Source organism: Lichenostomus cassidix, chromosome 21 (assembly GCF_008360975.1).
Source record: "Lichenostomus cassidix isolate B80296 chromosome 21, HeHo_3.0, whole genome shotgun sequence".
Classification (NCBI taxonomy): domain Eukaryota; kingdom Metazoa; phylum Chordata; class Aves; order Passeriformes; family Meliphagidae; genus Lichenostomus; species Lichenostomus cassidix.
Genome location: NC_139501.1, coordinates 404,999 through 432,395, shown reverse-complemented (window position 1 = coordinate 432,395; position 27,397 = coordinate 404,999). Strand labels below are relative to the sequence as shown.

Below are 27,397 nucleotides of genomic sequence, written 5' to 3'. Positions count from 1 at the left end.
TCCCTGGAACAAAGCGGTGTTTGTTCAGTTGCAGACTGGTTTAAATGATCTTACTTACTTCACTTTTGCAGTATAAGTGCAAAATAGATGATGAGTGTGTGAATACTTCACCAGTGTTTTGTTTCTGAACTCCACCAGGGAATCCAGCGGAGAATCACTGTCACCATTATCCATGAGAAGGGCAGTGAGCTGCACTGGAAAGATGTGCGAGAGCTGGTGGTTGGTGAGTAAATGGTTTTGCATCTTGCTCTGTAAGGAAGAAAAATTATCACTGGTAATTTCTCTTTGCATCAGATTCTGTCATTTTTATGAGTGTCGCCTGTGAGAAGAGGATTTTGAAAAAGATCCAGAGGAAAAACTTGAATTTTGCAACTTCTACTTACAGCTGCTTGTTAATCTCATAGCTTGAAATGCTATTTGGGAAAATAAATTCCTTTTGTATTTCTGGTTGAATTTTGATTGATTCCTCCTCCTCCTCCCCTTTTCAGGGCGTATAAGAAATAAAGCAGAGGTAGATGAAGCTGCTGTGGATGCCATTCTGTCTTTGAATATTATCTCGGCAAAATACCTTAAGTCCTCTCACAGCTCCAACAGGTAAGTAAATGAAGTGAGCACTCCAGCAGGAATCTGAAATTTGTTTGACCTCTGATGTACTGGCAGGATGTTTGGAAAGCTGGGAATGTGGCTAAAATTATTACATGTAGAATTCCATGGGCATAGGACACACAGATAGAGAATTAACATCACCATAAATCCTTGCTGATGCTGAAATCTGTTGATCTGTGTGAAGGGTTTGCTGATGATGCATCTGAATTACTTTCCGTGGGTATGGACCATAAAGGGAGGATGGAAAGGAGCAGCTTAAGGGAGCCTCAGGACTTAATCCAAAACTTTTAAACTGACATCAAGGTTTGGTGCTAGAATACAGCATTGAAGTACAAAGACAATACCGGGAGATCTATTTATAGATGTGTGCATATCATTCCTGGAGTGAGCCTGTGACAATTTAAGCAAGAGCCACACTTTGTAAATTCAGCTTCATAATTAGTGGATTTATACAGATGTATAACAAGCTGAGTGCAGTTCCCTGCAGTCTGGCAGCAGCAGAGCCCCTGGCTGAGGAGTTTGTGGCTCTGTGTCTCATTGCTGTAAAGCTCAGACTCCACCTTTTTCTGCCGCCGAGGGCAGTGAGGCAGAGGAGGGCATCGGGCACAGCCTCTCCCTGCACTGACAGCAGAGTCACTTGACTGCTTCCCCTGGCTCTGTCCAGCTGGTGCAGAGCAGGAATAGCTCTGGAATGGGGCTCTGAATGGCTGTTTCCAGAGGGGAGGAAGGTTTGAATGTATCTCTGCTGCAGCTGCTGAATGCTGGAGGCGAAATCCTTCCAAGCGCTGGAATTCTTCCTTCTCTGTTAGAGGCCTGGACTTGGAAACCACTGCAGCATTAGAGGTGGATTTGGGATGCTGCTTCTGCCAGTGGGATGCCTCTCTGCCTCCTGGTGTCTGTAAAGGCAGGCAGGGACAGGGGGTTGGCAGTTATCTTCCACTGAGAAGTGGGTATTTTGGTGTGTTTGAATTAGTGGATCAATGTTACTGGAAAATAGGGAGACTGTTGCTGTTTTCCTGTCCAATACTATTGGATTTGCAGTTGGAAAGCCCTGTGCTTTCTGTTCTGTTTCAGTAAATTCCTCTGTGTCTCTGTAGTTTTCTGTAAGGTGGGCAGCTTGGGTGAAGGATGTGTATGATGAAGCTGTTGGCCATCTCATCCCAAAATGCCAAGGTTTAAGTTGTGGGATGAGTGCATGGCAGTATGGTGGAATGGGATTGAGGCCCTGGTAAGGGATATGTCTTATGTTTGCTCATTGTCTGCAGACTTGTTTGCTGCTTCCTGTGGGGTTTTTTTCCACTTCGTTTTGTGTTTTTAAGTCCATTTGGTCTGTTCCTTTCAGCTGTTGCTTTTCTGTTCTGCTTTTGGCTGCACTAACTGAAGCTCTTTCTGTGTTTTACAGGCTCTTTCTTGATAAGGATATGCCTAGGTATTTTCTGTTTGGTTCCTTTGTACATAAAGATTCTTGAAAATAGAATGCTTTATGTTCCATTTGTATTGCTGCAACTTCCCTCTTAGCTTTTACTGAATTCTGTTGGCACACTTCTTAGCTCTTCCAGAAGCAGTATTCCTCCTCCTCTTCCTCCTCCTCCTCCTCTTCCTTTGTGTTAGAGGTTCATTCAGGTACAGTTCACTGGGGGACTCATGAAGGTGAATTTTCCTTCTCATGTGAGAGTAGGAGAATTTTCTTTGTGCAGTCTTTCTGATTCTCTTAATGTGCCATCAAATATAGACCCATTTTGTAGTCCTTGCTATTTTCTTCCTTTGTTCTGTATCAAAGAACTAAATTTGGAATTTCTCACTGTCTCTGACTGTAATGCTGCTTGTTTGAAGTACCAAGCCAAGGACTGAATGATGAGGTTACTTGAATTGCACTGATCAAATAGCAGTGGTTGCCATGTGACTGCTATTCAGCCTCTGTTCTGGGGCTGGATTTGCATCTGAAACTTAACCATATGGTTGCCACTCCTTAGTTTACCAGCTGGCAGAGGAGCCAGATGTGCAGTAGATGCTCAGGCTGAATTCCTGTCTCACCTTCCCAGTGGGATCACAGCCAGGCAGAGTGGCTGCACAGTCTGGGGCACTTTGCACTCTGCTTTCTGTGCTCTGCTTCTGGAAAAGAGAAGACAAAGTCTTCAGTGCTCCCAATTCACCACCTTTCACTAATGATAAGATCAGTTTTAACTACACATTTAACCTGTTTCTCCTGTTTTCCATGCTTGGTGTGTTCTGTGCTCCCTTCTCTTCCGTGTGCTGCTGGCTGTGCTTAAAGGAGTTTGCTCACTTCTTGGTTTTGTCTCCCTCTATAACTATTGTAGCAAGTTCTGGTTTGGACAGGCAACGCTGTGTGTTTACCTTCCTGGCTAGAAAAGATCCACTAAAACAACTGTCCCAAAGCTGTGCTTGCCTTCTTCTTGGTGTTTGTCCAAGCATCATTTTACTGAAGAGGGTGGTAGTATTTCTGCACTGAGGACCATTTACACCTGGATTCTCTCTCCATGAGGAGAAATCTTGTTTGGCAAATGGTGTAGAGCTGATGCAGGGGCTAAATACACTGGTTTTTCCATCTGTGAACAGCCAGGTTTTACTACTTTCTCTTCCACCCTGAGAGTAGATCTGGAACTTGCTAGATGTTTAAAAAATTGCTGTCATAACTACATCACAATGAAAGTTTAAAACATAAGGGCTCAAAACAGATGTGTAAAGGCTTAGAGGACAACCTGTGCTCTTTGCCTAATCTAACTGAAGCGAGGATTATTACTTTACAGTACTTCACAGTGTTTTTAAAGGTACCAATTACTTGGCCTTTAGATTATGTTTCTCTGTATTTTTAATAGAAACAACATATTTAGAAGTAATTTCCTAAATACTGTACTTCAAATGCAAACAGTATCTAACAGTGTTCTTACTTGACTGCAGTTCATGGTGTATTAGCTTGTATTAGTGTATTCCATGTATTAGCTTGGAATATTGTATGGTGTGTTCCATGTATTAGCTTGGAATTGTGTAATTGGTATCAGCAAAAGGGGATTCTTCAGAGCTCTATTTGAGATCAGAACTCTTTGTTTCTGACATGTCTGCTCTTAGGCTGTTTCTTGTTTCTTTTTGTTTTGCTTTGTATTTTATTATTTTTTCTACCCCCACCCTGCTCTTTGTCCTTTGTCTTTAGTTTTGTTTTCTATTTTTGCAAGTTGGGAATTAGTGCAGAAACTCTTTAGAGATGTAACTTCCTTAGCCCTGCCAGAGAGGGGAGAGTGTAATGATGCCTTTAGATGTGGTGATTTAGCTGTGCTGTGTGTGATGCTGTCTTTCACTGTTTACTTGAACCTTCTGGATTGCTGGGGTAGAACCGTGGGAGCTTTCAACTCCTCTCTTTTCATGTACCAAACTGAAGAAAATTCTTGCAGAAGTTTGTGTTGGATCTGCAAGTTTTCACTTGAAGCAAGTAGGACATAGAAAGATTTATACTTGAATATAGAACTTAACCCTGCATAACAATCATCCTGATTAGCTGTCAGAAGCTGCTGGTTTTATAAGGCTAATACTTAGAGGGATCTCTTCTGTTGCTATATGTTAGTCCTAAAATACGCTGTGGAGTGTTGCTTATAAAAAAGAATCTTCCCAGGCACTTTTAAGGTCCAGCTGGGCTGAACTGCACCTGAAGCAATAGAGATTAATTTTCTCTGTTTAGAAATAGTTGTTAAGTGCTGTCTTCCCTGTAGTGCTGTGACAGCTTTTGTTTTCTGCATTCCCTCTTTTCTCTTTTAAATGACTCTTTTTCATAACAGGCAATGGTCTCTTACACCACAATGTTTGGAGGTAGAAGTAAATAATCTTGGGAATGAAGAGAAGGTTCTTGCTTCAAGTATTTGTTATCCACATCACTGGAGGATGATGTCAGGGAAGAGAGGCTTTACACTGAGTGATGAAAGGGATGCAGAGAAACTCTTACTATTGAGATTTTACTGTACTTTTTTCCAGGACTTTCTACCGGTTTGAGGCGGTTTGGGATAGTTCCTTGCACAACTCCCTCCTCCTCAATCGAGTGACGCCATATGGAGAGAAGATCTATATGACCCTTTCTGCTTACCTGGAGGTAAGACACCAGTGCCTTCTTCTGGCTGTAAACTATCTGAGACAGGACACAGTGTGTACCTGAGAGAAATAAATTCAAAAGCTATTTGAATCCTGAAGCCAGTAAAAGTATTTCTTCATTTTTTGAGAACAGGGACACATTTACTCACAGTTAACATCTTGATGTCAAGGTATTACTGCCTTGTAACACAAGAGAAACCAGTGATCTTACTTTTCTTTTATCCTTGTTTTATCTATCTTTGTATCTGAAAATCCACTGAAATCAGTGAACATTGCTGTGTAAGTACTGGTGTTAAAACAGTGGCTTAGCTCCTGCCTTTGTGTGCAAGACACTGTTCCTTTGTGTAGTAAAATTATTTCACCCATTGCATTCATCAAGCAATTTGACAGTTCTCTTTCACAGAAACACATATGAAAACCTTCACCAAAGACCCAAACAAGAACAAATTTCAAAAGCTGTCCCACTAAGGGTAGCAGTGTAACTTGGCACAGTTGACTGCAGCCATTCATTCATTACTGGTGTTCCTCTTAGCTTGACCACTGCATCCAGCCTGCTGTTATCACAAAGGATGTTTGTATGGTGTTTTACTCCCGAGATGCCAAGATCTCCCCACCACGATCCCTGCGCAGCCTCTTTGGCAGTGGCTATTCCAAATCTCCAGACTCGTAAGTTCAGTTATGATTTTGGTATTGATGCTTTATGTCACTATTTGTGTTTTCTCCTAGAGGACGTAGCTTAGTTTTCTTTATTTCTTCCTTGAAACTCTACCTACTCATAGGTTCTTCAGTCTGGTTTTGAATGTTCTTTCTTGCATTTATTTCATTGAAACTGGGATGGCTTCTCTCTTTACTGACCCCTTTTCCAGATTGATGGTTGGGAAGAGGGATCCATTTTTCAAGCTTGCACACAGGCCCTGATCCTGCCCTGGAATTTCCTGCAGCAACTGTTCTCCAAGTCCAGTGCAGGGTGGGGGGCAACATGGGAGAAATGCCATTTTTGGGGATCTTGCAGTCTGTTTTGTGCAAGAGTAGAATTGAGATCTAGTTCTAACTAATAGAAGATAATAAATAGTGTGTTTTTGTTTCTGCTGCTTTCCTATGATTAGAAATCGAGTAACTGGAATCTATGAGCTGAGTTTATGCAAAATGGCAGACACAGGAAGTCCAGGTAAGCTGTGACTGGGTGCTCCAGTGATATATATGAAATACTGCAGAAAATTTCATAGGCAGAATGGAGTAAATTTCTGTCCTGATGGGAAGCAGTTCCTGTATTTTGTAGGAGCAGTGGAACATTGCTATTCCTTAAAAAACTTACTTAGGCTTTTACTTTAGATTCACGTCTGTGTTTACTGTTGGTGAATGACAATTCACTGGAAACTTGATGTTTTCTGACAGGAAACTCAGGAAAGTGAGCACATGCCTGAGTCTTAGACTTAGGGCCATAATCCATGGCTCATAACTAACGCTTGAGACTGGGTTTTGCAGCATTAGAGCTTTTTCTTGTCTTTTGAAGATGTTGCTGATACCTGATGCAAGCTTCACCACTTGGAAGGAATGTAGTTCATGGTGTATCTCTGTATTTTTCTTCTAAGATGTAGAAACTGAAGTTTTTGTGTTGAATTAGACTGAACAGGAGTTTGCATTATATTGTGGTCAATAGGAAACGTCTGAATGAAATAAGAAGCTGAACTAAATCAAATATCTTTGGTTGTGTATTTGCAGTTAATGAATTCCTTGTCTTGTATTTCCAGCTGAACAGCAGAAGTGCTGGTTCTTTGCAAATTGCTGATTGTTTCTTAGTGACATCCCTCTGGCTCTGGTTATAACACATCTGGTGGTTTTTTACTGCTCAGGAATGCAGAGGAGGAGGAGAAAAGTCCTGGATACCTCTGTGGCATATGTGCGGGGAGAAGAGAACCTGGCAGGTTGGAGGCCCAGGGGTGACAGCCTCATTCTAGAGCATCAGTGGGAACTGGAGAAACTGGAGCTGCTGCATGAGGTGACTAAAGAGATCAAAGTCAAGGTTTAAATAAATTCTCCCAGTAGAGAAGATACAAAGTGTGTGGCTGGCTCCTGAGTAGAGTCATCAGCTCAGGATCTCAATGTATTCAACAAAGGCATATTCAATTTCCAGGGCCATTGTAAGCTTCCTCCCCTGGGGAAAATTACTGGTATGATTATTAGAAGGATTCCTGAGAATTCAGTGTCTGTAAAATAGGCACCTTCCTGGAGCAGACGATACTGATTTCTTTTCTTGCTAGGTGGAAAAAACCCGACATTTCCTTCTGCTTCGTGAGAAGCTTGGTGACAGCATCCCCAAATCCCTGAGTGACTCATTGTCTCCCAGTCTGAGCAGTGGAACCCTCAGCACCTCCACCAGCATTTCCTCTCAGATTTCGACCACAACCTTTGAGAGTGCAGTGACACCCAGCGAGAGCAGTGGCTACGACTCGGCAGACATTGAGAGCCTGGTGGATCGGGAGAAGGAGTTGGCAACCAAGGTATGGCATGGGGGAGCTGTCCTGCTGACAGCTGGGGTGCCAGAGGGGATTACAGGTCAGTGATGAGCTTCTCAGATAACTTGGTGAATATCCAGTATTGTCAGAGTTTCATTTTAACATCCTGCTTAGTGAAATAAGCCACTCTCACCAGCCAGTGCTGCTAGGTAGGTTTGGGCTGTGGCTGTATCTCATTTCCCTTCATAAGGGATTCTAGAAACACTTCCTAATTTTATCAAGGGAAACAATTATTCCCTTCTTCTTGTGTGATTTTTCACAACAGTTCAGAATTTGTTTTTTCTTCCATGAGCTGCCAAGTGTGTCTTGGCAAATCACCTCTTCTGTTCAAACTTCTTGAAAATCTAAATATAAAATCCTTCTCTGTTTCTCATTTGTTTCCCCTCATCCCCCTTCAGTGTCTGCAGCTTCTTACTCATACCTTCAATCGGGAATTCAACCAGGTGTACAACAGCATCAGTGATTGTAAGGTAAATATTTCAGTGAATACAATACACTCTAATTGTAGTACAATAGCAGTATGTTTGCAGGTCATGGAATCTGCTGATACCATGAAAGATAAACCACTTTATATTTATTTTATTAATTTTTATTTTCAGTCCATTGGAAGCATTTGACTTTTGAGCATCAGGTTCCAAAGGCTATGGCAGGAATTGGAAATCGTGTGGACTTGGACTGTAGTACCTTTTCCAGTTTATTAGCAGACTCTTACTGTCTTTCCCTACGCACGCTTTCCCTATGTAAAAGGAAAAATTGACTCTTAAAAATTCTGCCTGTAGGCAAAGGGAATACCAGGTTTCACACTGGATAATATAGTAATCCATTGAGGAAGTTAGAGTGTGAATAATCAGAAGTGTAGGACATTGGTAATAACAAGCTGTGTCTGCACAAGTGCTCTCTGTTTCCAGCCCCAGATGGGTTTATGGTGGTTCATGCAAAAATTTGCCTACTAAGTAGGGGAATGGCTGGTGGAAATGGCTTTCTGTTATCTGAGCCTTCCCTGCTGAAAACCATGTTCAGCCAGGACTGACCATCAGCTACAACCAACTCCTGCAATGCTTTCCCTGTGTTTGTGCTTGCAGCTGTCAGATATTTCTCCAATTGGGCGAGACCCATCTGTGTCCAGTTTCAGCAGTGCAACCCTCACTCCTTCGTCTACCTGCCCTTCTTTGGTGGATTCCAGGTGCAATTCAGTTGATCAGAAGTAAGTGTAATGCGTTAATAGGGCAACCTCACTTTTCAGTGCTTCACCGATACCTTTGCTGGTTTCTGATTTTTTTTTCCTCTTTCCTGTTTTCTTCCTTTTCCCTGCTTTCAGATATTTCACAGTGCATCCTCTTTGCCTTACTTCTTCAGTCACTCTGCACAATTCTTTTTCCCCATTTTGTTCTTTGGAAGTGTTTTTTTTCCCCTTTGTGCTGGGGGAACAGTCAGATGCTTGTCGTTCCAGTAACCAGTGCATCTGCAGTGTGCAGAGTCCACAAGTTTTTTCAGAGGTCTGTTGAAAAGGTCTACTAATAACAACCCAGAATAAACCAGTTTGGCCATTAATCTCTGTTTATCTTTCTCAGCAGTATCCATACAAGATATTTTTAATGAAATTGGGAATAACTATGTAGTGAAAGACATAATTTGTACCTTCTGAGTTTGATATCCCTGAGCGGAGGAGTGCTGAGGAAGTAGTACATTTTATATCAAACAGTTTGTCTGTGTTGTGACTATGTTTAGCAGCAGAAACAAGGTAAAAGTAGTGGGAAAACAACTTATAAGCAGTTATTATAAGTTTTATTCTACAGATACCAAGGGAAAATTTGGTATTGTACAAAAGGATCCCAATGTCATCAAATAAATCTGGGCTGGAGGATGGAACTTGAAGCTGGGCTGTAGATACAGTTAAAATTCCACTGTCACATTCAGTTGCCGTGTTGCGATTTACTTTTTCTCTAATTTTTTTAAAGGACACCAGAAGCAAATTCTCGTGCCTCCAGTCCCTGTCATGAGGTGGAACAGTTTCAGATAATTCCTGCCATAGAAACTTCCTATCTTGCCAGAGCTGGAAAGAATGAGTTCCTAAACCTCGTTCCTGATATTGAGGAAATCAGACCAGGGTAAGTTTTTTATTGTCATGTGATCGTGGCTTTCTGGGAGTTGTAGGTTCTGTGTCCCATTTGAGGAAGGAAAATTAACAGGTGATGGCAGAGCAGCAGAGTCTTCTGTGATGGATTGGGGAAGGTTGTGTTGGTCTTCGATCTTTGCAGCATTCATTTCCTGCATATACTTAATGAACAGGATTTCCAGTGACTCAAATATGACGTTTGTTATCATCAAATAATGGCTGAAGTTCACTGAAGCAGAGATCTCTGGCGGCCTTCTTTCTGTCAGATTTTTGCATAGTTGCTGAGACAATTCAGCTTGTTTCAGAATAACTTTTTCAGAATACTGTTGCAGACAAAACATAGTAAGGACCAAGTGTCTTACACAGTGTTTTGCAGTTCATAGGGATTCTCAGGGGAAAATGTATTTCTGTATTAACATGGGTTTGTTTTTTCCAGCTCTGTGGTGTCAAAGAAAGGATACCTCCACTTCAAGGAGCCGCTCTCCAGCTCCTGGGCCAAGCACTTTGTGGTGGTTCGCCGTCCCTATGTTTTTATTTATAACAGTGACAAAGATCCTGTAGAAAGAGGAATCATAAATTTATCTACTGCCCAGGTGGAATACAGTGAGGATCAACAGGCAATGGTAAAGGTCAGTCTGAGAGCAGTTGTTTATTTATTGATAAAGCAAGAACATTACTGGTAGCAGTGCCTCCATACTGTCAGGTGTGTCATCTCTGGTCCAAGGAAAATGGATCTGAGTTTTGGAGACATTGATGATCTTGCCCACAAAGTTCCCAGTTTGTTCAGGGTTTTCACACAGTTGTACCAGAGAGTGAACTTGACTGCTGTCACACATCAGATTAGCTTTTAGGAACATATATATTGGTGCCATCACCTTGTGTGTTGGGTTTTTGCAGCTTATTTTGTATGTTTTCTTGGGCTTGTGTGTTTCGTTTGTTTAAAACAAATAGAACTACAAAACAACACACACAAACATCCTGTGAGGAATCAAATGGACTTTACTGGTCCATTTCAGCAGCTCTTAAAGCCCACACTCAGGAGTGAAAAACTATATTTTGTAGAAGATAATGACTAATAACATCCTGGAAATCATTAGTGAAACAAAAATGAAAGACCTTAGGTTTTGTGGGTTTTAGGGATGTGATGGAACAGAGTCTCTCAGAGAGGAAATGTGCATCAGCTTCTGTGTTTGTAGACCTTGTATTTTAAATTGTCCTTCATGTTGCAGACACCCAACACCTTTGGTGTGTGCACAAAGCACCGTGGAGTCCTGCTCCAGGCCATCAATGACAAGGACATGAATGACTGGTTATATGCCTTCAATCCTCTCCTTGCTGGTACAATTCGGTAAGAGGCAACTGCTGGGCTGCAAATTGAGATGGTCAAAGCAGGAGGCAGATGGTTGGTTGGTCACAGATCTTAATTTTGTTCTGAGGAATTTGACAAGATGTGGGCATTGGAGGAGGGAGGAGGGTAGGCAAAAAAACCCCAAAACAATCAGAAAACAAACCAGCGCTGTATTTCAGGAACTGCAAGGAGCCGTTGTTTTGGCTTCTGATACTCTGAACAGCCATGTCCAGTTTGAGCATGTGTGGGATGCTATATTTGGAGGCCACAAAATAGTTTCCTTGTATTGCCATTTTGCAAAAGCAGAAGAGAGAAGTGAGAATTCTTTCTCATTACAACCCTGGGTACATTTTACTTTCTTAACATATGGCATAAACTAGGACCATACCAAAGGATTAAAAAAAAAAAAGGTGGACAAACTGTGGGGCGGGCAGAAAAATAAACTTTCAGAATTCACTAACTACTTTTTCACTTCTCTTTTTGTACAGGTCAAAACTGGCTCGAAGACGCACGGGCCAGATGAAGTACTGAGTCCATGTAATGTTCTCATCTGTTCTCCCCAACTCACCTTCTGATAGATAGTGTTACCTCTCATTTTCTCTTTGTGATTCTTGACGGTTTCTCTTGTATGTAATCCTGTGGTTTAACATCCCCCACCTTCCCCACTCCTTCAGCACATTTTCTAGATATTCTAACCCTATCTTGTTTCTTTTCACCTGTACCAGAATTGTACTAGTAGCATGTGGCCAAACAAAAAGAGAAAGAAAAAAAAAATCAAAAAAATCAAGTGATTATGCACGACTCTAAAAAGAAAAAAAAATTATTTTTTCTTATAACAGTTGTTTTCCCACTTCAACTGACCTTTATTTGTCTGTCCCATTGTCTATTGTTGTCTGTCTAGACTGCTGCAGGGTTTTCATTCAATTTGTGACTTGGCAGTGGTCATTGGTTCCCTCAGGGCAAAGTTCCAATGCCAGGGAAAGATAAATTCTTCAATGGAGACATTACCCAGCCAGGAACTGCAATAGCTCCTCAGGCTTTCTGGATCCAGCCTCCAAGTTAAGCTCTATTGAAAGCCGATATTGGACAAACCTATCTGGGCAGACTGGATTTTGGACTTTGTACAATTTTTGAGTTTCCAGGGTCCAACAGGCACGAGCTGTAAAAAGATAGGGAGCAAACCTGGGGAGGCTGGCTAGAACAATCTGCCTTTAAACTCTTGCTGTGGGGTTGCAGGTGAACAGTGCTTGGCTTTAACTCTTTACCAGAAGAGTTTCCATCAACACGCACTCCTCAGCCTCTGAACTAATCTGAGCAGACTGTGCTGATATGAGGGGAAATAGAGCACATGACAGAAATATTAGATAAAATCCCCAAAATTTCAGATGCTCAGCCTTGTATTTGACAGATGGAGAGTGTTAAATGGAAATGAAAGTGCAGTTGGTCTCTGGATCACCATGGAGGGCAGATCTCCTCTTCCTGCTTTTAGTCCTGACTTCTGAGTTGTGCAGGAAGAGTTCTCACCTCTCTGGGAAGAGGTTTAGGACTCCCATGGCTGTGTCAGGGGAGGCAGCTCTGCAGCATTGTTCTGAAGGGCTGTTTGTGCATCCCCTGCCTGTAATGCTCCCATGTCACCACACGTGTCCTTGGGAGCATTCAAGGTCTGTGAAACACTGCCTAGGCCCAGCACTTGCAGTGTTCTCCAGGGAGCCGCAGGACACTTTCAATTTGTTTGGGAATAACTCTTGAGTGTCTCCTGATTTCCCTACTACAGTTTTCATCAGCTAAACCCCACTGTATTCAGAGTTAATCCTTCCTGGGGGATAGAGCAAGTGGATCCTGGTCCTTGCCAGTGGAATATCATAACCAGCTTTTTGGACATCAGCTGGGTGGTGTCAGTTCTTGACCTACAGTGTAAGTTCTCCTTGTGGCCAAAGCTTTGGTCCTTGCCTCAAGAAAAGAAAAGCAGAATAAATTTCCTTTCGGAGAAGTGAACGCCAGTCTCTCAGTCAGGTGTTCAGGGAGGCTGGGGAGGTGTGTATGTCTTTTACCGTGCTCCTGCTGTGTTACCCTTTCTTGCTGTACCTTGGCACTGATAGGACTGGCTGTGATCCTGAGGAATGTAAAGAGATTTCATCTGGAGGGTGCAGCCTCTCCAGGGAGAGGTAAAAGGGTTTGCTACACTCTTGCAGTAAGCACATTAGTCCAGCTCAAGAAGGTCATTTGGATTCAGGTCATGCATCAGCCGCTTGTGCTTTGGGAGTTCTGTGGCCAAGTGTATGTGGGACTGGAACGCATTGAGCAAGTTTCTGCTCTGTGGGGTTTTCATTGTTCAGTAAAGTGCAATGCATAATGAGACCTCCTAACAGCATGGATGGCAAAGGAGCAGGGAGATGGAGTTTGACACTTGCTAGGACATATCTTTACGTATCTCAAGGTAAATCATACGCTCATGCTGTCTCTGTGGTCCTCAGATTTATTTCAGAACTGGAAGCCTGAGTAAAGGAGCATCCTGGGGACCCAGGAACTTGATAGGAATGTTTGGTTTTGGTTTTTTTTTCCTTCTGTTTTTGTCATGTTCAACTATGTGTGACTCTTAATACAGTGATGATATTCCTTTGTTATGCAATGATGATAAAGCACTTCCAGTGTGTGGATGAAATTGCTTTTCCTGCTGGAGGGCTCCTCACACTGCAGCTAAGCTGATCTCAAGAATTAGGTTAATTCTAAGCATTAAGTTATTGCTGCCATCACCAGTGTGTATAATGAAAGTGGAACTCGTTTGAGGAGGCAGAGTGATTGAGGTGGTGGTAGTTTGTAACACATTGAGAACATTTTAACTTTTATCAGTTTCTTTTTTTAACTAGAAGAAAACTAGTTTGCTAAGTCTTTGCTTTGGATAAGCCAGAGAATGAACCAAGTGGATATAGGCATTGCACAGAATCATGATTAAGGGATCTTCCTTTAAAAGCAGGAAGAGACAGATGCTTGTCTTATATAGTGCTTGAAGTGTTACAGTTGTGTTGCATAAATGTTACTCTTCTATCTAAAAAACTCCAAGCAGCTTTTGGTGACTTGAGGTCTGTGTGGATAACAGATCATCAGAAGAGCAAAAGCCTGGTTTTAAGCATCAGCATCTCTTAAAAGCTGCATAATCTGTGACAAACTAGGTCCTTGTTATGTTCACATGGGCATTACTCTTTTCAGGTCTGTCATAAAGGCAGACAAAGTTTTTCTCCAATTACTGAAGCTTGCTTTGAGACATTTAGGTTTCCGTACTTAAAACTGGACTGAAACCAATCCAAGTTTTCTTTAAAAAGATAACAAAACAAACAAAATAATAAGAAAGGTAATTTCCATTCACTTCAAAGCTTAGCCCAACATGTTCGAAATTTCTTCTTGGAAAGAGAATGAGGAAAGAAAAATATGCAAAGCTGGCTTGTCCTGACACTCCAAAGCTCAGTCTTGGCTACCTGCTGCTGTGTGTGTGGAGTCCCAGAGTCAGACAGCTCTTGGGACTCAGCGTCTGGAGACGAGGCATCCTGCCCTGGGCCTGCCAGCCCGTGAGAACACACACCAGGAGGGAGCTTGCTGGGCATTCCTTGGGAAGAACGAGTGTCAAACCTGCTGTATTGGGGTTTGTATGTTCCTTGCCAAAAGGAAGAAGAAAACTTTCTTTTTTGTCTGTTGAAAATTATGTTGGAGCTTCCTGGGTATTTTAAAATCAAGCTAAACCTCCTACACTGTATTTTAGAAATGCACTTTAAGTACCTTTTTAAAGAAGATTCCTCTGTTCTGGGAATACAGAAGAGAAGGGAGCACTGTTTCCAGAGAGTACTATTTCCAGACTGCTGAGAAAGAGGTTTTTTTGGTCAACGTCTAATAGTCCTTATTACTGATTAGCAAGGTATTTCAAAGCAAAGACTTTACTTTTTGCTGCTTGTTATCTAATTTACAGGGATTTAATTTTATGTAATGTATTGTATATTTATACATCTGTAATTAATTGCACATTAGATAAGAAAGAGGATTAGCTTCAGCCTAACACCCACTGGTACTCTATAGCCAACTAATAACTGCCTGTGCACATGCCTGGTACTCCTGCACACTTGAGCTTGCGGTAGTTCATGCTGTGGTGGGTGTTTTTGCTGAAGATGCAGCTGTTGACCTGCTGCTGGGAGGAGGAAAGATCCTGCTGCTGCTCAGGAAGGGTTTGCTAAATGTACCTACAAATGGGTCTGACATGTGCGCTGCATCTCTCCGTTGTAGTTACTAACCCAGTCTGTGGTCTGGCTGTACTGTCCGTAGCAGGATGTATTAACTTTGTGCTTCCTTGTTTAAAAACATCTGTTCAAAAACAGCTGTTCAAGAACAGGACTGACTTTTTTGTTCAGAAGGCCATTTATGCATTCTGTGTATTTGAAATCAAAACTAGTCCAACACTAACCAGATGGTTGTGTCCAATGTTATTTGGAACAGGATTTAAATTGCTGGGATTGGCTGTGTATTCAGAAAACTGGTGTGGAGCTCCTAAGTCTTCAATTCTTAATGTTGCCAAGTGAATAGGCTGCCCCTGAGCAGTGCTGAATTACCTCTTGCTTGCCTGGAAACCAGGGACTGGAAGCAGAGGGATTCTTGAATGATCAGCACTTTTCAGGATCAGGTCCTAATTTTCCACTCTGCTTGTTCATAATTCACGTGCAGTTGGTAATGGCTCCCGAATCTGGACATTAGACTTGCTGTTCACTGAAATACATCCCTTGGAATTGCAGTCCCCATGTCCCTGTTAATCTCTCCGTACACAAGGTATACAAGGTATATGCTGTATAAGTGGCCTTCTTGAACAAATCTCTTTGCAAACTGATTTCATCCCAGCGAAGGAGTGTATCAGCAACACTGTACATTAATTTCAGGTTTTCATTTTCTTATTTTATTTTGTAAATATATCCGATATTTGGAGCTTGAGTATACAAAATGTAAATATAGTTCATGTATTTGTACTAATTCTGATCCATTTGCTGTATAGCCTTAGGTGTGCAATGCAGATATCTAACTGTGTATGGTAACCTTGCACCACTGAATTGTTAGTGAACGAGGTGAAACAATAAAGGTACAACCAGTGCATTAGCAGATAGAATGTGTACTCCTTTCTTTGTCATTTAATTACTTGAATCTTATGTTGATTACTTTTTTAAAAAACCTGTCCCGAACAAGCTGATGCTTTCATAGAAATAAATTTATCTCAACTATTTTTGAGAAAGAAGGGAAGCCCTTCTTATCCTTCCTCATCCTTTCCCCTCTTGTATGTTATGCAGCATTTCTAAATACTTTTTGGATGGTTTTGGATGATTATTTTGCTTGAAAGGTAAATTAGACTCCTCATAGTGCTGCCAATACTGAACTTGCTTTTCTGGGGGTGACAGTTGGAAATGAGAGGAAATGGGTGAAATCAAACCATCAAAGCACAGCAACAAAGTCAGAGCTCTGGGAACAAAGATGTGTCAGGGAGTCGGTCCTGTCTTGGTCGGAAGGTGCCAAGTTCTCTAGCTTTTAAGTCATTCCCAAAGCCTTTAACTTCTAGGAACTTTAAACCAGCTGCATGGTGACAAAATACCTTTCTCAGGCTGCTGGCCTTACCTGTTCTTTGTCTGAAAAGCTGTTGTCTTTGCTGCTGGGGCTGATGCCCTGTGTTTTTCCAATTACACACTTGAGTAACGTGTGAACTTCTTCTGGTGGCTCTTTTGACAGGTTCATTAATACCTCATGAAAGGCACTCTGTTTCACTGCTTTCTGATTCATTCACTTCTAATGCCCAAAATTAAGGTGAACCACAAACTTGATGGGCCATATTGCTGCCAGTCATCTCCTTTAGAAAATGGTTTATATAGAATTTAATAGAAACTACATTCTCAAGAGGTAGGTTTGTGTTGACGATACATCAGCTGTCATGGAGCAAAGGTACAGAAGTGGCTTTGTCCTCCTGAAATTACTGTCACCTCAGTGCTGACAGAGGGGCAAGTTTTCCTGTGCCTAAAGTCTAGGACACGTAAAGGCAAACGGGCAGCGGTGATACCGGAGGGGCTGACTGCCACCTCGGACGATGTTCAGCAGCAGAATTGAAGCCAGTTAATAACTAGAAAAGAATAACTGCGCAATTCCCAGCGATCCCAGGGGTGCTTATCGCTGGGAACAGAGGGACAACCGACGGCACGAGGCAGCTGCGTGGCTCCTTGGCCGGTAGGCGCGGCGCTCGAGGCGCCTGAGGCCTCGCAGGCGGCGGGGGAGCGGCAGAACCCGGCGGGCACAGCGCGGAGCCCCGCCCGGGGCCGAGCACAGCCCGCGACGCTGCCCCTTTAAGGGGGTGCGGCCTGCGGGACATCAGCCCATGGGCGGGGGGCGTGGCTGTACCGAAGAGCCAATGGGCGCCCTCTGCACCGCACCGCCCCGCCCCGCCCGCGGCTGGTGTGGGGAAGCAGCGCGCGCCGCAGGCTGAGCCGGGAGAGCGCCGAGAGATCGCAGAGCTGCGGGAGATCCGAGAGATCCGAGAGGCACCGCCATGGCCGAGTGAGAGCGGGGCGGGACCGCGAGCGGGGCGGGAGCAGGAGCAGGAGCAGGAGCGAGGCCTCGGCATGGCCGCGCTGGGCTGGGGCAGCGCTGCAGCGCTGCGAGGGCCCTGATGCGCTGTTTGCTGAGGGGGCTCTGCCCGGTCACTCCGCACAACCTCGGGCCTGAGAGAGCTGCCCTGGCAGCTGGCTTTGTCAGAACAGCCTGGTAGAGATATGGGTATTACTGCTGGATTACTGCTAGTGACTTACCTGGCATTTTTGTTCACATTCCAGAGCTGACATTGCTTTGATTGGACTTGCTGTGATGGGTCAGAATCTGATTTTGAACATGAATGACCATGGCTTCGTGGTAAGTGAGGAAAAGTATTGTTTAGAAGGGCTGACTCAGTAACACTTGGCATTGGAGCTGAGCATTTTGGGTGCTTTTCCCCTTCTCTTGGGATGATCTAATGGGTGTTATTTCCTCCTTCTGGTTATACCCTGTGCTGGCCTTTGTCCTGTTTCCAGAGAGCAGAGGTGCATGCAGCTGGCACCTGATATGTTAGTTATGCATGACTTTTCCCTGAAGTTTGCCTTGGCCTTGGCCATTAACCACAGGTTCCCAAGGCACTTGCAAAGACATGCTCAGGTTCATGCCTGCCCTGTGCCTGTCAGGAAGGTGGACGTGGGAGGGCACAGGATGTTAACCTTGCTTGTGTAATCTAGTATGTGCTAAAGTAACTGTTCCATTGGCAGCTTTTATTAACATGTTTTCTTGCTTCCCCAGGTTTGTGCTTTTAACAGGACAGTCTCCAAAGTGGATGAATTCCTGGCTAACGAGGCCAGGGGAACCAAAGTGATAGGTGCTCACAGCCTGGAGGAGATGGTTTCCAAGCTGAAGAAGCCCCGTCGCATTATCTTGCTGGTGAAGGCTGGGAGTGCAGTGGATGACTTCATCAATAAACTGGTGAGGCAAACATTCATTTTACTTGTGACTTCCTGCTTCTTTCGGAGTAGTTTCCTCTGGAAGTTCTCAATTGTTCAACATTAGTGAGGTTTTGAATGCATGGAGAAAACTGAAATGCTGATTTATTTTTGACAGGTGCCATTGTTGGAGGCTGGAGACATCATAATTGATGGTGGGAATTCTGAGTATAGAGATACCACGGTAAGCCTGTTTCTTACCTAAAGTGAATGAATAAAATACACACAACTCTTCAACTTCTAATCATTATGCAGCCTGTTAAAAAGCAATTAGGGACTGCCCTAAAAGAATGTTTTTGTAGAAGCTGCCCAGATCATCAGAGAATTTTTTTTTACATGTTTTAAAGAATGAAGGCCTTTAGAAAATTTCTTTTTACAATCTTCGGGAGTTTTCAGGGAGATTTGTAACTCTAAGGATATTTATAGATTCATTGTTATTTCTCAATCTTTCGTGATTACAGGAAAATCCAGTAAGACAGAACTGCTGGTTTGGCTGTCTTGGTAATGGAGACAGCAGAGTAATTATCTGCTTGTGAACAGGCTGTAACTATAGAAGTTACAGAAGCTGAGTTAGCCTATCTGGGATGCTCATATGAAAATATTGCATTCAAATTGGTACTTCTAAATCTTAGAAGAGGTGCTCATATTTGTCTTTATGCTTCAACATCCTGATCTTGGATGAGTTGAGTTGGCCCATCCCAGAGTGAAAAATTCAGTGAGGGTTCATCCTTGGGGAGCTTGCAGCTGTCCTTAGGGATCTCAGCCTGTGCTTCTCTCCCACTCAGAGGCAATTATTTGTCCTAAGAGTTTTTCATGCTTACACCTTCACTGCAATGAATTCAGCAACTCCACCTTGGGCCTAATCTGCCTCCCCCACATCTTTGCACAGAGCTTGTGTCACCTGAGGCTTAATTCCAAGCCTTTTCTGGAGTCAGTGCTGCTCATTTATATCTGGTGCTTATAAGGACTTCTTTTCTCACCATGTCCCTTTTGCAAGCATCCACATCAAAGCAACAGGAAGTTTCCTAATATTCACTTTGGTGTATGTACAAGCTTTCTCTAAGGTTGGCTTCTAGCATGTCCAAAGCAGAAGTGAAAACCTATTTTAGGTCTGAATTGATAACCTTCGTTTATAAGACTCTGGCATTAAACAAAATTACATAGTGCTGCTCTGCTCTTTGTTCCAGAGACGTTGTAAAGAACTACGGGCAAAAGGCATCTTATTTGTGGGAAGTGGTGTTAGTGGTGGGGAGGAAGGTGCCAGATATGGACCTTCACTCATGCCAGGAGGAGCCAAAGAAGCCTGGTAAGCATGAGATACTATATTTTCTTGTTCAGGATAGTTTGCAACAGTTCACATTGTGAGCCAAGAGAGGGAAGGAAGAGGGTGTGGGTGTGGAGAGAACAAGATATGTTGCCATCTCAACTTCCTCAAGGCTCCAGATTTCTCAGCCTGGCTGAGGTCATGGGGCAGTGCTGAGCCGTCATGTAAGGCAGAACAAAGGTAGGCTTTTCTTCCAGGAATCCACAGGCAAAAGTAGGACCTACAGACATCTGAAGGGAGAATGTGTGCCTGGGGAGAAAGGAATTTTGCTTAAATTTTTAAAAAGTACTATTTTTTTTTTTTCTTTTGAGGCCGTACACACTTGGGAAGCTGCTAACCATGAATCAGGCACCAGCAAATGGCCCTGTAGTGACACCTTATAAAAGGAGCTTCAGTACATGTTTGTACTGACTATTGAATGCATCAATTTATTTGCAAGTTTCTGCATGCTGCTGTGCTGTTTTGTACTCATGTCTCAGTGAAGGACTGCACATCACTGCTTATATTAGACTTTATCCCTGGTTGCTCATTCTCTGTGTAAATGTGAAAAGAAAAGGCGTGTCCAGGCTTTACCTGAGCTTTAGTATCTCTTGAGTCCCTGTCCATTTGCATTAGTGTTTCATACCTGTATCAGCCTATTCAAATTTGATGGCACAAAGCCATCAACAACAGTAAGTTGCTGCCTGATCGTCTTTTGCCTTGAATAGCAAAGTAAGGACAGCTTCTATGTTCAAATGGAGAGGATATTTGATCTCCTTTAAGTGCATTAAGCTTGTCTGTAGAGTGTTGAAAGCATGACTTGATTGTCCCAATGTCTTAAAAACAGTGTCTACTTGGGAAAAACATACTTGACATTGCTGTGTGGGTGGGTTATCAACCTGCCAGCTGCCCTCACCCTAGGCTGCCTTTTGGAAGGTTGCAGCAGGAGGCATCATACCCGTAGATTTTATTTATTTTTTCTTGTGGTGTTTGTATCCCCTGCCTGTCTGCTGAGGTGTATTCTTTCTCCCCACAGGCCCCACATCAAGACCATATTTCAAAAAATTGCTGCTAAAGTGGGATCTGGGGAACCTTGTTGTGACTGGGTAAATATTCGTTTGATACTGACCCTAACTTGGGGTTAGATCCCTGCTTAGGCAGTTTGGTTGCTGAAACTTATGGATGTTTGTCCTTAATAAACCCAGCACCATCAGTGGTTGATTTTGTGGCTCTGTTCATTTCCAGTCTGCTATCTCTGGTAACTCACAACATGCAATGGAAAGACAGTTTTATGTCTGGGCCAGGTGCTGGGGGAGCTAAATGGACCTGTGACCCCCTGGTTGCAATTAGCAGTCTTTGCTTTATGCCTTGTAGCAGAAGGAAGCCATGGGCAGATGTTAAACACTGGAAGTGGTGACGATGCTGTTGCTGATGAGATTTTTGGATGTTTCCTGACAGGTGGGAGAGGAAGGTGCTGGACATTTCGTGAAGATGGTGCACAATGGGATTGAGTATGGAGACATGCAGCTGATCTGCGAGGCCTATCACCTGATGAAAGATGTGGTGGGCATGGAGCACGATGAGATGGCAAAGGTGATTTGCAGTTTTTAATGTCTCTCCTGTTTTTGTGCCATGGTGTCTGTCTGCCACTGCTGAGGTGCCAAGCTTGGGTAAAGCTGCTACATGTACATGAAGTGAATTTTTCGGGCATGCCTCCTGCGAGGGCAGGGCACAATATTCCTGAGTTTCACATGAGGTAGGGAGGAGCAAGCATGGACAGCTGAATGTTTATAGAAGCTGTCTAAAACTCCTCCCATGCTACAGTTGATTTCTCCCCAGGAAGCACCTTCATGTGTAGAGATGAGAACTGCCTTGCCTGACAAGAGCTAGTGAAACATTGAGCATTATAATCAAGCAGGCAAAATATATACATAAAGCAATTAAAAGATACAGTAGAGACAGAGCAAATTGGGGTCTGTATGTATATGTATATCCTTTTTCTCCTTTTTCAGATATTTCAGGAGTGGAATAAGACAGAGTTGGACTCTTTCCTGATTGAAATCACAGCCAATATTCTCAAATTCAAAGACAGCGATGGCAAATACCTTCTCCCAAAGATCAGGGACAGTGCAGGACAAAAAGGCACAGGGAAGTGGACAGCCATTTCTGCCCTGGAATACGGTGTCCCTGTCACACTCATAGGTAACTTGTTCTTTGATCTTTCCCACCTGCATGTACCACATCACAGTAAGGAGCGTGGGAACAGACAGTCTCAGAAGTGGGCCCACAGCAGGGCTTGGCTTGCAGAAGAGGCTCTTTCTGCCCTGACAGCTGTTACTGAGTTTTTTGCTGTGCTTGTTTTTACCTTGTTCCTTAAATGCTGGCACTCCTGTTGTCACACCTGTGTCCCTGGTGTCTCTGCAGTGCTGTGGGGACTCAGTGACAGGAGAACATTAAGTGCTGTGCTCAGAGTGTTGTAATGCAGAGGAGCTGTAACACATCTGCAACACATTTAGAGTGCCCTAATACCACAGGTCCACTGTGGGCTTCCTGTTCAGTAAATTAGATGAGTCAACAGGTTCTTTACTCTCCGATTTGCTTTAATTTCCATGCTTTCTCTACCTCTTTTTCCTTTGCATTGGCTGGTCAAGTCTTGAAGAAAAGAAAAATTTCACTCACTGGCTAGAAGAAAGTAACTGCTGTGTAGCTGTCAAAGAAACATAGTTGCATTCCAACAGCAAAACAAGTTTTCAAATGGTTCTAATATTCTACCGCAGCTGTAGTCTTTTAGTTCTGGGCTTGAAACAATGTTTCTTGTTTGTACTGTTAATATTCTCTTGTTTGGGGTTCTTGCAAAGATCAAGGGTGGAGAAGACACTCCCTGATTAGTGCACTGCAGTGCCAGGGAGCATTGTTAGGTAATGATGAGCTGATAGGGAAGTGTGTGCCACAGTCCTTGTGCAAACGTGGCCATTCTCAGGGCAGTTGCTGTGTGTGGTTTTACTGCATAAGCATGACTTGCAAACTTCTGCTTGTAAAAGCAGAGTCATGCTACTCCTGCTTTTTCCTCCTTTTCATACCACGCTGCTCCTCCCCTCTGTAGAAGGAAGTTTTTGCAGAAATGGAAATTAGCCCATTCTGATTTAGGTATGACATGTCCTCCTGCTGTAGGGAGGATCCAGCGTCTTGTGAAAACATTACTCATTCTTTTTTTTTGTTGTTGTTGTCGATTTGATTTTGGGGTGTGGTTTTTATTTCTTTTGATATATCACAACTCACTTAAAGGGTGGAACAGAATTACAGTATGAAGATTTACTTGTTTTCCTTCTATCAGACCCTGAAAAGGAAACTTTTTTCTCCCTTATTTTACAGTAATGTGTTCAATTGCAAATAAGTACAGCATGATTAGGAACTGACTGAGCCAGCCTGACAGATGGTATTTAGTAACCTGCTTAGTGATGTTAAAAACTTTCTTATGGACTTCTGAATAATAGTGCTAGAGGCCTACCAAATTTGTGAATCTTATTTCATCTTCTAAGTTAACCTGCTGATTTATTCTTGATTTTAATTGCCCTTATTTTGCATGTGTGTATTTCAAAGCACACCCAGTTAATGTGAGTTGGCATTTAAGCAACAGCTTTTCATCTTCAAAGCATGATACATTACTTAGTGAAGTCTTCAGCCTTGCTGTTCCCTAGATTGCAGTGCAACACTCTCTGTCTCTGATAGATAGGAAAAGATTTTAAAGTAAATTCTCAAAACTGAGAGCTGGTAAGTGTTCCTGAGGATAAATTTTCATGTGGATGACTTTATCATTTGAAATCCCACTACTTACACAATGGTTGTACTGAGTGGCAGTGTTGTCCCTTAGGAATGCTGTTGGAATAATTTATATGTACACCTGTTATTTTGCTTGTGCACGTGGCTCTTTATTCAGTGACACTGACATTAACAGACATTAACACTCAGCTATTAACAGTGATGCCCAGCTTTCTAATGATTTCCTCTTTCCTGCCATTCCCAAAGGTGAAGCTGTGTTTGCTCGGTGCCTGTCTTCCCTGAAGGATGAGCGAGTGCAGGCCAGTAAGCTGCTGCATGGGCCCAAAATGACTCAATTCAGTGGGGACAAGAAGGCCTTCCTGGAGGACATCCGCAAGGTGAGTCCTTGTGCTGGGTTAGAGCAGGTTTGGGATGCTGTGAACCCTGGGGAGGAGCTCTTCTGTTTATATTACATGAGAACTTGTTCCTGCTTTCAGCACTGTGCATTGTCTAGCCATGTCCACAAAGCATAACGTGACCCATTCCTAACCAAAGACTATTCCATAAGGAATTCAACTCTAAGCCACAGTGGGCAGGGTCAGCTATATGGGGTACAGAGATCACAGTTCATGCACAGAAGCGTGCCTACCCCTCAACACTCCTGCCTTTGCCTGGGTATTGATCTCTCTCTGTTGAAACCAAACTTTCCAATGAGAAAGGATATTTTGGTTCCCAAATAAATGCAGTGTTGCTACTGTACTCATTCTTGTTGAGATGTGGGCTGAACAGAGCATGTGGACTGTAAAGTTTGTTGTTCAACATTGTGAGACTTCTCTTGGAATGTGAATTTGGTTTTTTTAGGCCCTGTATGCTTCCAAGATTATCTCATATGCTCAAGGCTTCATGCTGCTGAGACAAGCAGCCAAAGAATTTGGCTGGACACTGAATTACGGTGGCATTGCACTGATGTGGAGGGGAGGCTGCATCATCAGAAGGTAATTGAGATGAGGATGTAACCTGGCTGCTGAGGGGAGAAGAGCAGGCAGTTTAGTTTATGTGGTGCTTGGCTGACAAGCCTAGAGATTTCCTTGAAAAATCCTTGGAGTTACTCTGCTGTTAAGATCCTCAGAGGCTGCAGACAACACTAAAGATTACTAGATGAACCAACTATTCTGGTGGTTTAACTGCTGCAGATTTTCTTTGGTCTTTGTAATGTTTGGAATCTGAGTCTGGCTAAGACATTTTGGCACTGTAAGTTTTGGATTCTTGGCCTTTGTTGGAAGCTGCAATATTTATTCTTGGTTCACTTTTGCCTAGTGTGTTCCTGGGAAAAATCAAAGATGCTTTTGATCGAAACCCTGAGCTTCAGAATTTGCTGTTGGATGATTTCTTTAAGAAAGCTGTTGAAAACTGTCAGGTAAGTTCCAAGGAAAGAAGAACATAAAAACAATCATTTACAGCCAGGACTGTTAGGGTTCTTCTCTTTGATACTGGCCAAGCTATGATTGGAAACTGAAGGTTCCCATTTTACTGTTACAGAAGAGCCTTAAGCAGAAATCCAGCAATTCAGAAGAATCATAATATGAGGAAAATATGCCTGGCCTGTGTGAATATTCTCATTACTGCTCTGTGTCTTGTGCCTACTGTGCAGTTGGATTTCAGCTGAGCAGACTATAAAGCTCTGTTCCAGTACCATTGTTTGCAGTAGCCCCAGAACAACAGTGTTCCAGACCTACCCATTCTTTAGGCCTGGGTCTGTGCAAACAGTGTCCTGATTTGGATGGAGCTGACAGACAGAATTAAAACCATATTATCTGGCCAAAAAAGAAGTCTCATATTGTTATTAATAGTTCTTGTAGCTGAATCTGAATATTCCATGCAAAGTACTAGATCAGATGAACAGTTGAACTAAGGATTACCCACATATCTGTCTGAAGTATTGGTGCTGCCCTCTGACGCCCCTGGGTGAGCTTTGTTCTGTGCTTGGTGAGAAGTCCAGGAAGTGCCTCAGTGTTTTCTCAAAACGTCCCCCATTCCACACTGAGTTCATGCTTTTGAGATGTTCTGATCATATTTATCTGAAGGAACAGCATCCTTGCTTGAGGCTATGTCTTAGTGCATGTCTCAGCTATTCTCATCCTGTTAACTCTGTCTTACTTGCCATTATTTTGGATCAACCTTGTTTATGTAAAATCAGGAATCTACTGCTGCATTTTCTCAGACTTGGTTATTAGATTTCATAGAACATGAAATAGCACACGCGGTGGTACTGGAGTTAGTTGATGTGCCTGCACATACCTCTGGGCGAGCACTGATCAGTTTCCTTTTTCCCACCTCTTTACCTCTCTCCCAGGACTCCTGGCGCCGTGTGATCAGTACTGGAGTGCAGATTGGAATCCCCATGCCCTGCTTCACTACAGCACTTTCTTTTTATGATGGATACAGGCATGAGATACTGCCAGCTAACCTGATTCAGGTAGGTCCTGGAACGTCATCATGTTGTTAATTAAATACTGCTTTAAAGACCTCAATGGCAGTATGTCCTAATCACTCACAGTATAGATTGCCTAATATATTTCTGTCGTACCTGAAATTCATGTCAGTAATTCATACTTGGAGATATCTGGATAAAGAACACCACAGATATTGGTATAGCAGTGCCCAGTGTGTGTTCATATTCCATCTGTGAACTAAGGGTTATGATATTTTTGAATTTTGGATGTATGGAAGTGCATGCTTTTTAGATTAGTACCAAGCAGAAATAATAATTTAATTATTTGATACTAATAAATTTTTCATTGCAGTGGTTTTGCTAATAATGAGGAAATAATTTTGAGTGTTACAATATTGGAGTCAAATTTTACTTCTACTATTGTCAGGTAACAGTAGGTGCAAGTTCTAGTATTCACATGACAGTGACACTTTTGTGTCTGCTTTGTCTGTGTGTTCTCATTCCAGGCTCAGCGCGATTACTTTGGTGCACATACATATGAGCTATTATCGAAGCCAGGGGTATTTACCCATACTAACTGGACAGGCCATGGAGGAAATGTGTCCTCTTCAGCTTACAATGTCTAATGGAAATCACTCCACTTGGAGCCAAGATACTGTAGATCTCAGATATTTCTCCTAGAATATCACTTTTTACAGTACTGTGCACAACATGTGTTTGGACACTTTTGTAATAACTTGTGGGTATATTTCGTACATATATGTATATCTCTCTATATGTATCATGTAAGAAAGCTAAATAAATTTAGTTATAAATCTATTGAGGTGTTGTCTTTCCACTGCTGCTGGCCAAGACTAGGTAAAATGTTTTTGTGCAGTATTTAATAGAATTTATAATCATGATATGTTTATTGGATTGTAGTGCATAAAGTAATAGAGATCAAGACAGAGATGACTGCAGTTCAGTAGTTGCTGAGGTGGAGAGTGGCAGACAGCACAGTAACTCTACACAAGGTTCCAGGCAGATAAAGGCCTTTCTTTTGTTGCCATGGTTTATTTCTAACAGGCAGTAGCTTGGCTCTTAGAGATTTAATTCCTGGGCATTCAGCTGCTCAGTCTGTCACACTGAGCTCTGTGTGCTTTCAGTGGAAGGGTGGGATGGGTCTTGGAGAAATAAAACTGATATTCCTGTCACCATTCTCCCTCCAGCTGTTGTTCCCAGTTTTAAGCTCTGGCATAAACACTTGGCATTGCTGTGTGCTTGCACTTGTTCCCCCCAAATCACCCTGCTTCTTTACCTCTTCTTCCCATGGGGCAGTTAAAAATACCCACAGCTCTATTCTGTTGGCTCTATTCTACATCCTCTCCCTGCAAGGCCACTGCCAGTCATCTTCAGGACTTCTAAACATTCACCTGGGTGTCTGAATCTCTTTTTTTTCTCAGAATCTCTTTTTTCTCAGTTAAATTCTGTGCAGCACACACTGATTTTTATATTAATTTTTGGCCATATATATTTCTGCTAAGACAGCTACCTAGTTATTACTTGAATATCTGTATAAGGTAAAATCTAACTTTCAATTTAAAGTACCTTTTTTGCAGATCACGCAGTAAGATGTGCGAGTTCTGTGAAATAAACGAGCGTTGCGGGTGCCAGCGAAGGTGAAGGGCGGGGCG

At 42.7% G+C, this 27,397-nt stretch overlaps 2 protein-coding genes across 11 annotated transcripts in view; both read left to right on the top strand.

The window, feature by feature from the left end:
• Positions 1–15,818, top strand: part of KIF1B (kinesin family member 1B) — a 77,616-nt gene extending 61,798 nt beyond the window's left edge. For all 10 annotated transcript variants that reach the window (XM_085080263.1, XM_085080260.1, XM_085080256.1 and 7 more), the window contains 13 exons: positions 139–223; positions 489–594; positions 4,588–4,702; positions 5,234–5,367; positions 5,808–5,869; positions 6,555–6,700; positions 6,963–7,202; positions 7,616–7,687; positions 8,300–8,421; positions 9,176–9,325; positions 9,770–9,962; positions 10,563–10,681; positions 11,170–15,818. In XM_085080263.1, the coding sequence (XP_084936389.1) occupies positions 139–223; positions 489–594; positions 4,588–4,702; positions 5,234–5,367; positions 5,808–5,869; positions 6,555–6,700; positions 6,963–7,202; positions 7,616–7,687; positions 8,300–8,421; positions 9,176–9,325; positions 9,770–9,962; positions 10,563–10,681; positions 11,170–11,212 (1,587 nt within the window). In that variant the 3' untranslated portion in view covers positions 11,213–15,818. The remainder of the gene's footprint in view (positions 1–138; positions 224–488; positions 595–4,587; positions 4,703–5,233; positions 5,368–5,807; positions 5,870–6,554; positions 6,701–6,962; positions 7,203–7,615; positions 7,688–8,299; positions 8,422–9,175; positions 9,326–9,769; positions 9,963–10,562; positions 10,682–11,169) is intronic.
• Positions 15,819–17,121: 1,303 nt separating this feature from the next.
• Positions 17,122–26,543, top strand: PGD (phosphogluconate dehydrogenase). Its single transcript, XM_085080268.1, has 13 exons — positions 17,122–17,245; positions 17,521–17,596; positions 18,014–18,193; positions 18,329–18,394; positions 19,398–19,516; positions 20,550–20,619; positions 20,972–21,106; positions 21,526–21,715; positions 23,540–23,670; positions 24,134–24,267; positions 24,590–24,689; positions 25,626–25,748; positions 26,231–26,543. The coding sequence occupies exons 1-13, from the start codon at positions 17,238–17,240 to the stop codon at positions 26,348–26,350; spliced, it is 1,452 nt and encodes a 483-aa protein (XP_084936394.1). The 5' UTR covers positions 17,122–17,237; the 3' UTR covers positions 26,351–26,543.
• Positions 26,544–27,397: the final 854 nt, after the last annotated feature.